The sequence below is a fragment of the Agelaius phoeniceus genome, chromosome 6 (assembly GCF_051311805.1).
Source record: "Agelaius phoeniceus isolate bAgePho1 chromosome 6, bAgePho1.hap1, whole genome shotgun sequence".
In the NCBI taxonomy this organism is placed as follows: Eukaryota; Metazoa; Chordata; class Aves; order Passeriformes; family Icteridae; genus Agelaius; species Agelaius phoeniceus.
Genome location: NC_135270.1, coordinates 47882631 through 47898661, shown reverse-complemented (window position 1 = coordinate 47898661; position 16031 = coordinate 47882631). Strand labels below are relative to the sequence as shown.

The 16031-nt window shown below is 39.4% G+C and overlaps 1 protein-coding gene across 1 annotated transcript in view; it reads left to right on the top strand.

Annotated features, from left to right (window-relative positions):
* The window catches only part of TC2N (tandem C2 domains, nuclear), a 31143-nt gene that overhangs the window by 11078 nt on the left and 4034 nt on the right, over positions 1-16031 (top strand). The window contains exons 2-11 of the mRNA XM_077180627.1: positions 3078-3204; positions 3861-4094; positions 7362-7526; positions 9272-9363; positions 9955-10030; positions 11178-11278; positions 11969-12085; positions 12943-13134; positions 14979-15093; positions 15567-15766. Coding sequence (XP_077036742.1) covers positions 3138-3204; positions 3861-4094; positions 7362-7526; positions 9272-9363; positions 9955-10030; positions 11178-11278; positions 11969-12085; positions 12943-13134; positions 14979-15093; positions 15567-15766 — 1359 coding nt within the window. The 5' untranslated portion in view covers positions 3078-3137. The remainder of the gene's footprint in view (positions 1-3077; positions 3205-3860; positions 4095-7361; positions 7527-9271; positions 9364-9954; positions 10031-11177; positions 11279-11968; positions 12086-12942; positions 13135-14978; positions 15094-15566; positions 15767-16031) is intronic.

Below are 16031 nucleotides of genomic sequence, written 5' to 3'. Positions count from 1 at the left end.
CAAAAAATAGAGATCGTGTCAAGGAGTCTTCTTGTTGAAATGGATGACATTGCTGGGAAGTCAGTAATTCTTTGGGATTTGGTGGTGCACCTAACAGAGGTCTCTACAGTTCTGGTTTATTTCATAAATATATTCCCAGGTAAATTCATCCTTTTAACAACTGTTAAATTATATACTGAGGATTTTTGGGTAGTAAACACCAGCAAAAAGGATCTGGCATGTGGGATAAGTTTAACCTTTGATAGAAATGTCAACTTCTGTCAAGATCGTTAAATACTTGCTTAATCTTCTACAATGTTTTTGTTTATTTTCAGTTAATAAAATATACAACAGAACCTGCTAAATTTCTTTCTCTCCCACATGGTTAAGAGAAAACTTTTGCATGCAGTGAAAGTTGTATAGATAACTGTAGGCAGCTTGGAAAATACAGATACAAGAAAATATTTTAAGTGGGAGCCAAGCCGTCTAATTTACTGCCAGGATTGCTCAAACAAAAAAACCAACAATATTTATCATGGTATTTTAATTAAGTGAATTAAAACTTCTAAAAGTAATTGAGACCATCCATGTTATTGATTCCATAAAGTGCTCTAAGCAGAATGAGGGAGCACTATGTCTAAATGGCCTGTCCCTCAGCAAATGCAGTCTTTTTTTTTGTAATGTGGATGTGGTGCAAGGCTAGGGACCCAAGTGCAAGGTTTGTCACTAAAACATTACATTTGTAAGTTTAAGGAAGTGTAAACAGTGTTCTAGTCTCTTAGTCATGGAACTTTCTTCTCAAGCTCCTATAATTAAGCTAAAACTGAAACGGAGGCTCTAAGAATGTGTGTCTATATACTTTGCCATTCACTGTTGATACTGCCTTGCCTATTGCTGAAGAGCAATCTGTAATCCTAACTCTTCTTTACAGTAGGCAGTAATGAATTGCTTTATGTTTGTCTTTAGATAGAAGAAAAATGTATGAACATGTGCATATTGATAAATGGGGAAAAATGCAATGGTTAAAGACTATCACAGCTGACTTGGCATTACTGTGAAAAACATGGTCTTTTTTAATGATAGAAGAACAGGAGGTGTAGAAGTGCATTATGACTCTTAAATCCTCAATACCCATAGGAAGCCCTTTCTTTCTAGGCAAGGCACTCACCCCTGTGAAGAAAAGACAGCTGCTTCTGACAGATGATTTCTATTTGTTTCTTTGCTCACATTAATTGTTCCAGCTAAACAATTCACTACCATGAACTGAATTTTCTCTGATGCAGAAAAATGAATTTTTCTACTTTATGTAGCTAGGAAGTAGGGCAGTACTAACATTTTGGTTTGTTCACCAGCAGTAGCGAATAAATTCTATCTGGACATTTTGAGATAAAAGTCTGTTTTGCCTGTGCAAACTGCCACTGAGGCTTAGATACCATTGTTGCAAAGCTTAGAGCAAACAGAGCAGCTGTTTCAGTCCAGTTTAAACATGGTGAACAAGAGTGAAGCATATTAACTCCAGCTGTATACTGATAACAGCTGGGAAGGAAAATCACTGCAAGGGAACCCAAAGTAAATTAGCAGCCTTGGCTATCATGAGTATGACTCCAAGGGAGGAGCAGCAGTGAAAGTCTGATCATTAGAACCATGGATGATTTAATGAGAAACTCCCATGCCTCTTTTCATGCTTCTGTAAAGATGCAGAGCAGGTTCTGGAGCTGGTGGCATTGCCTCTGAAGGTTTTTGATGCAGATCTCTTCCTGTACTCACACTCATGGGCAATTTTAAGATGAAGGCAAGTACTGAGAGAAGGATTCTGTACAAAGTAATGGTCTTTGAGTTAGAGGAAGTGTCCATAGCTTACTATCTCCACTTGACATCTACAGAATCAGAGGGGCTTTTAACGCAAGAAAAATTTGGGGGATATTACATTTATTTCCATAGACTTTGTGTGATTCTCTAGCTGTCTTTGACTATACAAAGGCTATTACGGCACTGTTCACCCTGCAGTGGAATGGTTTCTGTGTTTGTGCACGGATGCTTTTGAAATTTCTTGCTATTGAAAGAACTGAGCAAACATGTCCATTTTTCATTTTTTGCTAAAATTGCATATTTTCTCCATGCTTTCCCCCTCTATCTTACTTGTTGTCTTCCTCATCCCTTCAACCTATGTTCATGTTCTGTTTGGTGTCTTCTAATCTTCATTGAGTTAGAATTGTGTCTTGGGTATGCTCTCCTAAGAACCTTGTGTACTTTAGGTGGATGTGAAAGGAGTAGACTTAGACAGCTAAAGTTTTGGACTGGAGGCAGCACAGCTGTCTGTCTCTCTGAAAAGAGAACATAAGGATATGAATAAAGACATTTAAATGAGGCCAGTTAGCATTGTCATAAAGTTCTTATAATGTTAACCAGCTGCTAGAGACTTGTTCTCATTCTTTTGTAGATTGCATGCCTCTTATTTTGCTGAAAGTCAGTGTGCTTTATTTCTGTGTGCACACCAAACAATTATATAATAAACCAGGTCTTCAGTTTCATGTGTATACAATTATGAGAAAGCAGTAGCTTCTCAAAGAAGGCAGTTTTGGCATCCTTCATAAAGCCTGTTTTCAAGTTAAAAGTATGGAGTATGTCGAGTGAAAAATGTAAACATGTATAGATGTATGTGAAAATAGTAGGGAAGTGAAAGAGGATAGGAGAAACATGAACAAGGGAAACAGAATTAAAAACACATCTTGCAAATGGCTTGGCTGTACCATGTCAAAACAGTTGTAAAGCTGAGTAAACTCCAAAGCCCAGTGGCACACACAATATGAGGAGAATTTTAGTGTTCCCAAAAGACAGGGACCTGTCTGGGTGGATCACTGAAAGTATTTGAATGCTATATGTTAAAACTTCCTCTTTCCTTGTGCTTTTATATAAAAGTGATTTTTCTCAGTGAGAGAAATCTGATGGTTCTGATCCTTTTATGACTGAAGTAACTTTCTGATTGATCCTGGGACTGTGTACAAAAAGCAACTGCTTATTAAATAGCTGATAATACTGCATTCTGATTGTACTTACTCCTATCTACTATGCTTTCTTTGTTTTATTGTGTTTTTCAGGTCTGATAACTGCACTGGATTGCTGATTGAAGTCCCCTCTAAATTGTAACACTGGAAACAATGGCAACAGAATGTATAAAAACCTGCTGTAAATTGTGTTTCTGCGTGGACAAGGAAAAAAATGATTGTGAGTTCTGACATAATGAGGGTTTAATAAATGTTTTGCTGCATTAGTAATGAGATGTCCCATTAATAGAATTACTGTGTTACCCCTGATAAAATTGATTTCTCTTACAACATCCAAAATTCTTTCCATACCTCCACTTGGAGATTGAAGCCATGCTTGTTAATATTATGAATTGGAACTGAGAAATAACAGTTGTCTCAAGTCTGCTCTTTGCAGTCTAGAATACTGTCCAAAAAAGCCAGCTTTGTTACCCAAGGTTGTGTAAAGGTCTTCTATATTTCAAACTCTGAGAATTTGATTGCTTTTTGGTTTTTTTTAACTCTGGGTATTTTAAACTCTTTTAGGTTTTTGTTTGGTGTCTTATTTGTTTGAAGAACTCATCTATGCTACAAGTGTAGCTCTTGTGCAAATTCACTTAAGAAGAAGGTAGCTATAAATATAGAAGCTTGGGCAAAAAAGAGTTTGGATCAGTACAGGTGTCAGGAGGATGAATATCTTTTCATGGTGCTAGTCCTGAATGTTGTAAAACTGAATACTAGCAGCTGTTAAGTAAAGTATCAAGCAGAGATACTATTAAATAAAAGAGATCTGTTCTTCGTAGTATTGTTAAAAAATTAATGCACATGTGCACTGTCTGTCTTGCTCTTTATTTTTAGCAGTTTCCATGGTGCAGGAATCTGAAGCAGTAGCTGCAAGCAAGCCAACTATTGTAGAGCAGCCTCCATTGTCTTCTGTGTCAGTGAAGCGTCAAGTTGGGTGTTCTGAGGATTATTTGCTTTCTAAACTGCCCCTGGATGGTCAGGAGGTACCATTTGTGGTCCCTCCATTCAGAATGGCTTATGTACAGCCAAAGAACCTTCCTAGTATCTCACATGCTGGAGGGATTAAAGGTAAAATACAGACAGTATTACTGAAATTGTTGTTTAGCTTCTGCTGCACCTTGAATGTTGTTAAGTATTCCTACTGAAAACATGTTTGCAGAACTTTGCTAGAAGCCTGGTCTTGTTTCAAAGAATCAGAGATTATGCTGAGTTGGAAGGGACACACAAGGATCATCGAATCCAGCTCCTGGCCCTGCACAGGACACCCCATGAGTCACGCCAGGTGCCTGAGAGCATTGTCCAAACACTTGAGCTCTGTCAGGCTGCTGCTGCTGTGACTGCATCCCTGGGGAGAATGGGGAGCTTGTTTCTTTTCTCTCTGGACACCCAGAGAGGTTTTGGGAAGTATGTCATCCAACTATTAATCTCTGTGATGTTGTATGAATAAAACTGAATGGGATGATTGCACACCAGTGCTCATATTCAAAAGTACTGGAAGATGCTTAAAAGAAATGGAATCTTTAGAAAGAATTTATTGAATTTAGTGGAGACAAGGAAAGACCTAACATATGCTCGGTATCCATATCTCTCAAGTAAAAGGAGGAGGGTGTTCTGGCTTTCATGGTATGTTTTAACATACTAACACATCTTCCTTTTCAGATTTTGCCAATAGATGGCAGATGCTACTATCTGGCAGAATTCTTTGTCCCTATTATTTCCTGGCCCTTTTGCTGTTTTTTTGGAGGCCAGGGGGCACAGATCCCCTGTTACAAGGTTTCATATGATGTTATATCTTTTCTGCATCAAAACAATCTTGTACTTCATCCTCTGTTACTCCCATACTCAAACTGCCAAAATGAGGTACATGCAATTTAGACACAGTGGCATTTAAAAAGAATAGGATTCTGTCCTACTAGTGTGAGTTACAGAGCATATGCTACTGTTAGGCTTTTAGTCCTGCCCGGAGATGGAGAGAATTAGGTAAGGGGAAATTTTGGCACAGAGATATACCTGAACAGTTGTTTTCTCTAGGACTGCTTTGCCTCAAGGACATGATAAGCTGGTGATATGTTCTTAGCCCCATGTGACTTTATTTCCTTTCTGAAGGTGAAAAGCCTAATAACTGAAAGAAGGCAATCATATGTTGCATAACAACTAATGCAGTACTACCTAACTTTTTTGTATTTGTGGGGTTTTATTCCCACCCTTCCCTCTTCTTCTCCCTAGGTCCCTGCTGTTGCTTCTTTCCTGCTCCTGCAGGGCTATTACCAGACTTCTTCCCCACCCACTGCTGCATGTACCACTGGCACCATAGCCAAGCTAAGTCAGTACAGACTGGCCATTCTGTGCCCCATCTTCTAGTGGGCTTCATTTGGCAGGTCAGCAGCCATTAACAGGCAGCTGAAGGGTTGGAGGTAGAACATGTGAGGCCCCCTCATCTCGGAGCCTGATCTCCCCAGGTGCCTGCTGTTTCAGTAGCTAGTTCTTGTAAGTTTGTGGTTGGATATGCTATGGAAAAGCAGGACATGCTCCTGATTATCCCCTTTGCTACTGGCTCTGCCTTGCTTAGTCTAATCTCATCCTCAAGATACAGTACAGAGAAGTTCATCAAGGACTCTGAGGCATGGATGTTCTCCAGAGAGAAGGAAGATGTGTCTAACAGCCTTTAGATGAATGTTTTCCTTGTTCATGCTGTTCTTACACAATCTTAACAGTCAGTGACTTGTCTACATTGAGAATTCTGCTTCCTGACAATTTCTGAGGGACCTGATGTACAGAGTGGTCCTTTAGGCTGCAAGCTGTTAGATCTTCTGGCAGGATGACCTGACTTTTGAGCAAATATTTTAAATTTTTGAACAAATAATTGAAAAGTGACTCTTATGTCAAGTAGGCAACTTTCATTTCTCTTTCCAAATATAAATACTAATTTTTTTAAGTACAGCTTTAAGCTCCATAAAGTTGTGCTTAAAAATGCAGTGTTTACTTTTTAGGGAGATTTACTAAATAGAATGAAGTGTGCTGTTGTTCTTTTTTCACATTAGCCAAAGCACCAGCATACTCAAAAAATGTATTCAGAGTACTTTTTTCTTAGACTGTTGTTAAATATCTGTAGAAGTCCCAAGTGCTGCTCTCAGTTCCTCACCGTTTTCTGTGCATGTCTGGCCATTTTCCTTCAGTGAAACAGGACTTGCTCAGTGTTAGCTCTTGGCAACCCTTCTGAAACCAATTAAGTTCTGGCAGCCTTTCTCTTCAGTGCTCACTGCAGTGTGTCTCATGCTCTTACAGAAGTAAGCTAGCAGGAAGAAGTGCTCCTGGTCTGGAACATTGGATTTTCCATCATTTGCTGTGTAGCAATTCTTTGTGGCCTCACTTTTAGTGTTCATCCTGATTTACATCATGCTCAAGCCCATTTTTATCACTGCCCATGTTCCATCTCAGTGTTTAAGTTCTTACTTTACTAACACATGCAGGAGAGGACTCTTGAGCAGTGGTAGTTTGCCTCTTATGGTGCAAGATACCTGCAGAACTGAAGGTACTTTATTGTGGGATAAAGAACTTTTTAAGAGATAGGTTGAAGTCCAGGGAGGTGAAGAGAAGGGAGCAAATATCAGAGTTTGGCAGAATCCAGGTCATCCCATTCTCTAATGTGCTGTTACATATGGCTTCTTTCAGTCCAGACAGTAAAGAACACTACAGCAGTGTTCTTCACTGTTTTGCTGACTGAGGCATGCATGTTTTTTCTGAAATTATTATGAGCTGAGTAAAGGGGTGGGATTCAAGCAGTGTCAGATATGTCTACTTATGCCTCAGCCCACAATTCAAGTAATTTTGGACCAGTGATTTTACCATGGACAGACTTGCCATGGAAAGTAGATGAGGAGACTGCAGTCACAAGATGCATTATCTTTGTATACAAGATCTTCCTGAAGGTCTGGGGGTCCATTAGTTCAGTCAGAACATGCTGGGGGTAGGTAACTAAATAATTTGGAGGTTTTCTATACACAGAGTGCTACTTTTCCTATTAACTTCTGTTTTGCTTTCTGTCTTTGGAACCTTCTCTATTTAACTACTTGGGCATTTACTGCAAAACCCCAAGAGAGGGTATGCATAGTTTTTTATGGCAAATTTAATTCCAGTGTTTGCTCACACACTATGGAAACCTGACATAATGTGAATGTGTGTTTTCTTTTTCCTTTTTTTTATCCCCTTTACCCAGAGTAGATAATTCTGAAATATTTTGTCCTTTGCCCTTTAGGCACTCTGCCTGCCTTAGGAAGCCAGGCAGCATGTGTTATGTCTGGAACTCTTGCATTTGCTGTTTGTTGTGCCTCACAGAGTCAGCCAGAGCCTCGTTTGGCGAGCGGAAGGCAGAGCTGCACGGCGCGTACCAGTGGCCCAGCTGTGACATCTACAACCCCTTCTATCTGGAGCATCGCGTCTCACCTGATCTCATCAGGCGCTGCCAAGCAAAAGCAGATAGCAGGAAATTGTATGGATCAGGTGAGAAGGACCACACCCTTGCTTCTCTGCCTTCCTCCCCTTTTCAGGGTTTTTAGGTAAGAGGAATAAAAGCCAATAGTCTACAGAAGACTGGTTTGGTTATCGCAGATCTCAAGCTTGGTTGGTGAATCAATCTGCAGAGCCAGCTCTGCTTAATTTTCAGCTGCACTGTTACTTTTTATCTTTGAGGGGCTTTACAAGGCTTGTATGCATCACACAAAGGTAGAGAAATTGGCAAAGTGAGATACTGTAGCTGCCTCTGATCCAGACCAGGATGCAGTACTGGAGATTTCAGCTACCAGTAAGAGGAGTGAGGGAGATGGAAAAAGGAAGCCAGGCAGTATGTTGGGTAGGAGGAGTGCCTGAGGAGTATGTATATGGGGAGAGGAGAAAGCACCAAAAAACCTTCAGGAGTAGATGATAAGAACAGGTGCAAAATGGAGCATGATGCTATATGCTGACTTTTTTTGTCGTTAGCTTTTGAAGCTACAGCAATGTCCCCACTTCTCAGTGTGCAAGAATGAGGGAGGGCTGCGAGATAGTAAAAGTTTAGATAGAAAGTGTTTGGCTACCCAGGTAAAAATTGTCTTCTGTGGTGTTCATTGGTGTATGTGTCCTGTAGTGAATGCTCTTCAGACAAGTAAACAACTAGTTGTTGCTTGTGATTGCTAAGGCAAATGCATTCAGAAAACTCCAACTCTCCAGGAAAGGTACACACTCTCTGTGAAATTGGAAGCTCGCATTTTTAAAGATGTTTTATTTAGAATGGCATAGCATTCTTGTTTTCAGGTGGGGGAAAATGTCTCAGTCTGTGTTCTGTTTTAAAAGAATTCTGAATCACCATAGAGACTACATGAAAAGACTATTCCATATATTTTTTTAAGAGAACAGAACACATGTAGAGTTTTAGCAGCTGTTAACACATATGGTTTTACCAGGCTTTGTAAGCATCTATGGTGGGAGCCAAATGGGTTTTATTAAACTGTCTTGAACATCTTCCTTCAGTCCATCATCTCTTTTTCCATTTTTCCTCAAGCAAAGAGAACACTTTACTAGTTTTGTCTTAGTAAGTTTAAACAAAAGAAAGGTTTTTCTAGTGTGTCTAGAGTACAGTTCTAAAATTTTTCCTCCAGAGTTTTTTGACAGCTGTTTCAGAACTTAGATCTTCATACATCTATAAATGATTAAAACAAAACTCTAAACCTAGTTTGTCACAACTCTAAACCTAGTTTGTTTGAGTGCTGTGATATTTTTCATGTGTGTGGGTTCAGAACTACAGAATGTATTTATTTGGAAAGTACAAAATGAAATTCTTGAATTTTAATGTGAAGCCCCTTCTTCTTAAAAGAAAAACAAACTCCACACAAACAAACTGGAAAGTAAACTCATTAATGATTTTCCAAAATTCTACCTATTACTGGTAAACAACATATTTTTATGATTAAAATCTTTCTGCTTTTTAATATTCTACAGACAGCTTTCTGTATAAAAATTGACTTTTTTTTTCATTAAAAAATTAATTTTTTGAAAAAGACACTATCTCTTCACCCCTGCCCCATCTCCATCTTCCTGAAAAAATTATTAGATAACAGCAGATCATACTGCCTTTAAACCATTTTGGTCATTTGTAATCTGTAAGATTGAACAGATGATATCCAGCAGTTTGTGAAAGTTATTCTTAGTTAGGTTTTTTTCCCCTAGCAATGGTGCTGATGTGATTTTTATTGTTCTTTTTGTCTTATTAGTTAGTGATTTAAGAGCCAGTGCTCTGGCTGGACCCCTGGATGTGAGCCGTTCGATGTTTGATCTGAGGAGCCCCCCTCACCGGTTCATCAAGGTGAGTTCCCCTTGGAGCCAGGGTTACACTGAGAAGTCTGTCTGTCCCCACTGCATTGCTTCCAGAGTAAACACTGGAGGGCGTTGCACTGTACACTGGGAGGACTGGAGGGAAAATTTCAACATCTTGACCAACTTCAAGAGGCTTTTTCCTGGTGCCTCCTCTGACATTTGCTGTTCTGGCCCAGAGGGGCTGTTGAGAAACCCAAGTAGGCAGTTAGGCAGGACAGGACAGACAGCATGTCATGGTTCATCATCTTGTGGTTTCTCTCATCAGTTGAACAGTGGAACAGTGGAAGTTTCCACTGACACAAAACACTGTGTTTATTTATTTCTTCTATAATAATCATGTCTTACATAGCAATGGAGTTGTGTATATATTCATGAGCAAAAAAGTCTGCTGGTCAAATGGGTCCTCTATTAGCTCGTTGCATCAAAATAGTAATTGCATTCTGCTGGATCAAGAAACTAGTAGGGAGTGAGGCAATTATTTGAAATGGAATATTTAGTTTTCATCATATCTTGTCTAATGGTATAATCTCTGGGTTTTGCATCTGTTGCTCTGAATTGATTCCTTTTTTCCTGTCCCCAGAGATATGATTCAGTCTCCAGTGTACCTAGCAGTTCTTCTTCCAGGAAGGATTCACAAGGCAGTAACAGGAGTCTGGGTAATGTTTTGTTTGTTTACCTTTTAATGAAATATTTCCCTTTGCATATGACTATTTCTACTCTGCTGTTGTTGTTTTTGTTTGGTTTGGGTTTTTTTTGAGATGAATCTGACTAGGAGATCAGCTGGAGATGACCTGGCAATTTAAAATTAAGAATTTTGGACTTGCACTGTCCTGTTGTTTGGAGATTGAGCAGATGAGACTTTGAAAAGTTCTCATGCTTTTGAGAAATTCATTCCTGGATTTACTACCTGAGTGAGCTATGAAATCACAGGCACCTTGTTAGGATGGAATGCAGTACCAGGTCCCAGGTCTAGTCCTTTTTCATGTATCAGTATTTTTCTGTGTGAGGTGCCTGAAGTCCAATATCCATATTACACTGGTAATTAGACAAGAATATTGCATGCAAACCCAGTATCCTTATTTCTGAAAGAATGCTTAAGAAGTGGAGATACAGCAAAATAAACTCTCAAAAACTAATCAAGTCCCCACAGAAGTCACCCTGCTATAAGTCAAAGTTTGACCCAGTCTCCTTCTAAAAGAAGACTGAGGCAATGACCTGGTTCCAGTCATGACAGAGAAATGCTGGATATTAAATGGCTCTTCTGACTTGGAGACAGCATAATAGTAAAATGTTTACTAGACTGGAATTGAAATTTGAGAAACGAGACCGATTTATAAACCTAGCAGTGAAAGAGATTAAGGAAAGTGATAGGATATAAATGTGTTCTGGGTGTCTCAGGAATGTGGTTTTTTTTTCTTTCTTAAAGTTGTTTGAGTATAACACAAGTTATTAAGTTCAGTAGAGATAACCCAGGCACATGGTATGATTCTTGGTGTAGTCTCCTCTGCAGAGCCAAGAAGTTGGACTTCTGTGATCCTTAAAGATCCCTTCCAACTCAGGATATTCTATGATTACATTATTCTATTCCATGAAATGTGAAGGCCTTTAGCCATGCAGAAGGTCAGGTTACTGGACTTGGTGGATATTTTGTCCTTGAAATGTAGGTGTTAAAATATTTCAAACTTATTTTGAGAGAAGTTTGCAAAGATAAGCAGTTCACTTACTAATGAGTTCCCTTATTTCTGGAGTGAATTTTAAGATACTGCATTACTTTTAAAAATATTCATTGGCTTTCTTCCATAGATACTATTACATTATCAGGTGATGAACGAGACTTTGGAAGACTGAATGTGAAGTTGTGTTATGTTTCTTCTGTAGAGCAGATTTGGATCACAGTTTTACACGTAAGCAAATATAAATAAGTCAGTTATTTATTCAAATAATGACTATTCAATAACCAATGACTATTCTACTATACTTAGTGGTAATTGTCATAAAATTTGTCTCTGTATTACTTTAATAAATACCTTTTGGAAAAAAATAAATTATTTATAAATGTTAATATAAACAAAGTTCAGTTAAATGTAATACTAGGCTTCAAAGCATCTTCCTCCCCTTTATTTTTTTTTCTGTTGCAGTCTCTGTTCTGCTGCAGTCAATAAGAAGAAATAGTATATATCTCCTTATGTTACTACACATATGTGAACATATGTTCAAGTTGTGAAGTGAGGAACTACTCAGCACATATTAGAAAGCCAAGCTGCTCATAGGCTGGTCCTGCTATGGTCATTTTCCTATGAAAATCTGAAGGCAGTAAATGGGAGCAACTGTGGAGGCACCATTTAAGTGACTTCTGTGATTCTATGACTTTAAATCTAGCAGTTCCTTCAGGGCAGAACCCTAACAGAACTTTGAGGACACGTAGCTTCTTGAGGCTTTTTTGTCAGTAAATGTGATACTGTTATGGTGGTTGTATATACTTCCAGAACTGTGAATAATTTTCAGGCAAGGGAACTTTGAGTAGACAGAAACCTTGTAAATACATCAAATGCTAAGTCTTGCATTGTCTAAACTGACTTTTTTCAATGTTGCAGTGCAAGGACCTGAGCTGGCCTTCTAGCTGTGGGGAAAATCCTCGTATCTGTGTCAAGGGAATTCTCACACTGCCTAAGCCAGTGCATTTCAAATCTTCTGCCAAGGAGGCCTGCAATGTAAGTAGAGGCATGCAAAATACTGAGACATATTTTTTTCCCACAAAAAATAAATGTGACAGATAAATGGATTTTTAAAATATACCAAACATCCACTCCTGTGCCATATTTGGTGTGGTAACTGCCCAGGTGCGTTTTACTTCTCCCAACTTCTCAAAATCTTATTTAAAGCCTTATTCCACTTCCTCCCCCTATATCCTGCCTTGCATTGTAATCTTGTCCCTCTTCTCTCACAAGCTGGCGGGACAGATTTGCTCATAGGGCACTGAACCATGAGCTGCTGGCCGTGGCACCTCTGTGGTGGGGGACCAGAGGAAGGCTGGGCATACCTGTAGGTGCACACTCATCCCAGGGAAGGGAGCTGAGGTACTGCCTCTCATTTGGCAGGAGACAATTTCACACTTTGTCTCTACAGAAAATAGTAAAAATTGGTCATATGGGAAAAGATTCCTGATAGTGGCAGTAAAGGAATATTAAGGGGGTGAAAAGTAAAGTAACATAAATCTCCCATAATGTGGGCCAAAGGTGAAAGAAAACAAAATTAGCTGGAGAGACTGTATCAAAAAGTTAGAGAATCTGTTATCACAATGTGTGTGTGCTGTTGTAAAGCTCCAGAAGAGATGGCCACAACTTGTTATGGTAGTGAAAAATAATCCAAAACTTCAGCCCTGCCAGGGTGTGACAACACAGGGGTGAGTGTGTGTGGATTTTGCACTCTAAAAGCACACTTTTCCATGGCAACCCAAAGTGGCAGTCAGGAGCAGTGGCTATAGAGCCAGGATGCCTTGGTTTCTAAATTTTGGGCTCAGTGGAATTCTCTTAAAATGATAATGTTACTCATCTGTTTTTCTTTCTAGGACATTGAATTTATGGAGACTTTTGTTTTTGCCATTAAACTGCAAAGCCTGCAGGCTGTCAGATTGGTATTTAAAATCCAGACACAGACTCCCAGGAAAAAAACGATTGGAGAATGTTCCTTGGCACTGCGGGAGCTGAGCTCACAGGAGTCCAATCATTGGCTGGATATATCTCCTCCTTCCAAAGCACCTGTAAGTGCCAATACTGTGAAAGTATCTTCTTATCTCTCCTGGAAGGGGTTGCTGGATATGAAAGTAAAATAATTCTGTAGTAAAAACCAGAGGAGTTCTCTTTTTTTCCCCCCTTTACTCTACTTCCTTGGAGAAAGGCATTTTGATGGGGAAAAAATGCAGACTTTTGAACTCTGCACATAGCTGTTCTGGTCATAAACTGATTTTTCTAGGATGTTTCTAGGAAAAGAGCTAGAGCAAGCTCTTCCACACCATGGCTCACAGCTTGAGGGAGGGACATTCTGGGGAAATGTTCAGCAAAGAACACCGAGTAATTGTCTTTTCTGACCAAAAAAGCATCAGAAGATCCTTAGGACTCACAGCAAGAGCTCAGAGCAAATGGAATTGCTTTTGTTATGGAAGAAAAGTGCTAAGATCTTCAGTGGCCTGAAACTGCAGAGACAGCCATATATTTAATGTTCAGATTGCATGCTGTGAAGTAATAATTCAGACAGTTCATTTCCATTAGTGTAATAAGAAGCAGGTGGTTTTCACAGTGGGATTTCCTTTCCCCCTACCCTGACTTTGTTTGTTTCTTTTATAGATTGTGTCTAGACATTTGTATTTTTAACAAATTAAACTTGAATTAGCAATTCAAAAGCAAATTTTATTTAAGTGTGTCTGAGTAATATGGATGATACTCTTGATTTCTAACATAAGTTACACTTGACATTTTTTAGTCCTAATGTGAATAACCATATTGCTTCAAAAGCAGTAAGATAAAGTGACAGAGGGAGCTGGTATCCAAGAGCCCTCCAGACACTCTGGGATTCATCCCTGTAGTACCCTGTGAGGCAGCAAACCCTAACCTCTCTGCCAATAGAAAGCCAAATCTCAGAGTTGACAAAGTGGCTTCCTCAAAGGGTTACACAGAAATTTTGTGGCTGAGCTACAAAGAGAATTTGGGTCCCTTTGATGAACTGGGGCCTGACTTTATCTAACCTGTTGCTCTCTTGCTTCGTGCATTTTGGTTCATTAAAGTGCATTAAAACTTGAAGGCAACAAAAACTCACAGAGTCCACTTAAATGAAGGCTGTCAGGAAAGGTGGGTCTCCATTGGCCTTTTCCTGCTGCTCTTACAGTGTTCTGAGGACATTACAGTGTGACAGGAGAGCAAAGAGGATGACTCAGTGCAACTTTGATACTGGCACAAATTCTAAAAAGCCCCCCAAGAATCAGACTGGAGATCTTGATGCATACACTGGGTGTGTTGCAGTGGTGTATGTGTGTGGGCATGTAAAACATGAGTACTTTCACAGCACAGGAAACTACACAGTACACAGTCAGCCTAAGCACTCATGACATTAAGTGACAGGGCCTTCTATCAATGGAAACCATTGCTTACATCTCCATATTGCAAAATTCAAAAGTGTGGGAGTGTAACTCTGAAGGTTTTTGTGTCAGTGGAGCTTACGCTCTCTCACTTCCACACCCAGATTTAGTAAAGTTGCAAGGGCATGTCTGGTTTCCCCTGTATGTGTCTGCTCTTACCACTGCAGAATCTGTACCAGGTAAAAACTGAGGTGATTTGGCCAGTATCCCTGGCTGCAGCCCACAAGGGCCACATGTGGCACAAGGCACCACACATAAGCAGCTCATCAGTGGAGCACATGTACTGCAGCTATGACAAGTGCAAGATGCACTTACTGTGCATCTGCAGGTTCTGTATGCAACACATGCTTATATTTCTGTCCAGGAAATCCCAGATAGAAATGTGGGAGCCCAACATATGACAAAATTCCTGTGTTTCCTGAGTTTATAAGCAACTTAATCCAGATGTTATGGCAACATTCTTCTGCTTGTAGGTGTGCCGTGCAGAACTTCAAATAGGAACTTGTTTTCAAGCAATAAACAGAAGGATACAATTACAGATTCTTGAAGCACAAAACCTTCCTGTTTCATCTACACCACTGTCTTCAAGTAAGTTAATCAGCTGTTTCATGCCTCCTCTCTGAAAGCATTTGTAACAGGTAAATTGCTGCTCAAATGGGTTGGCAATTCTTAACATTCTTTACGAACCTCAGACTAACACATTGTGTGGTAGATTTCCATTGCCAAGGCTTGTTTCCCCAGATGTCTTACTTGATTACATTTTGTTTAGTTTGAAGATGTGTGTTTATGTATTTTGGAAGATTTTTATCCCAATATTAATCCTGACATACAAGAGCATTAGCTTGCACTTGCTGTTTGGATACTGTGTTAATCAGTCCAATATTACTGAACGTATTCTGTTTATGTGACTGGTCAGGAAAGCTATTGTAGAGTTCTTTTGGCCAGACTTTTGAGAAACTGATGCAATTTGAAGCATACATATGGACCTTGTCGGTTCCTTTTTGGGTGTGTTGTGAGTAACCCTTTGTGTGTTATGCCTTTTTCCTTCCCTTTTGTGCTAGATTTCTTTGTGAAAGTTGGAATGTTTAGTACAGAAGGGATCATCTATAAAAAGAAGACTCGCCTTCTGAAGTCCACTAATGGCCAAGTGAAGTGGGGAGAAATGATGGTTTTTCCAGTTAGCCAAGCAGAACAAGGAATTAGCTTTCTCATCAAGCTCTACAGCAAAAGTTCAGTGAGAAGAAAACACTTCCTAGGACAGGTTGGTTTCTGCTAAACAGCCCAATACCCTTTACTTAAAATCCAGTTCCACAGGTTTCTTGATATGAATTTTAAAATACTTTAAATGAGGTGGCATATAACAAAATATTAAATATTTCTAAACTCTTCTGTATGTTACCCAAGCAAAAATGCTGCTGGGCTCTTAAACATGCACTAGCATGAGAATGGGACACTGATTTTTCTTTCAAAAAGAAATCCTGAAGTCAGTTTTGTGTGGAGTATTACTATGTGACAGGTTCCTTCAA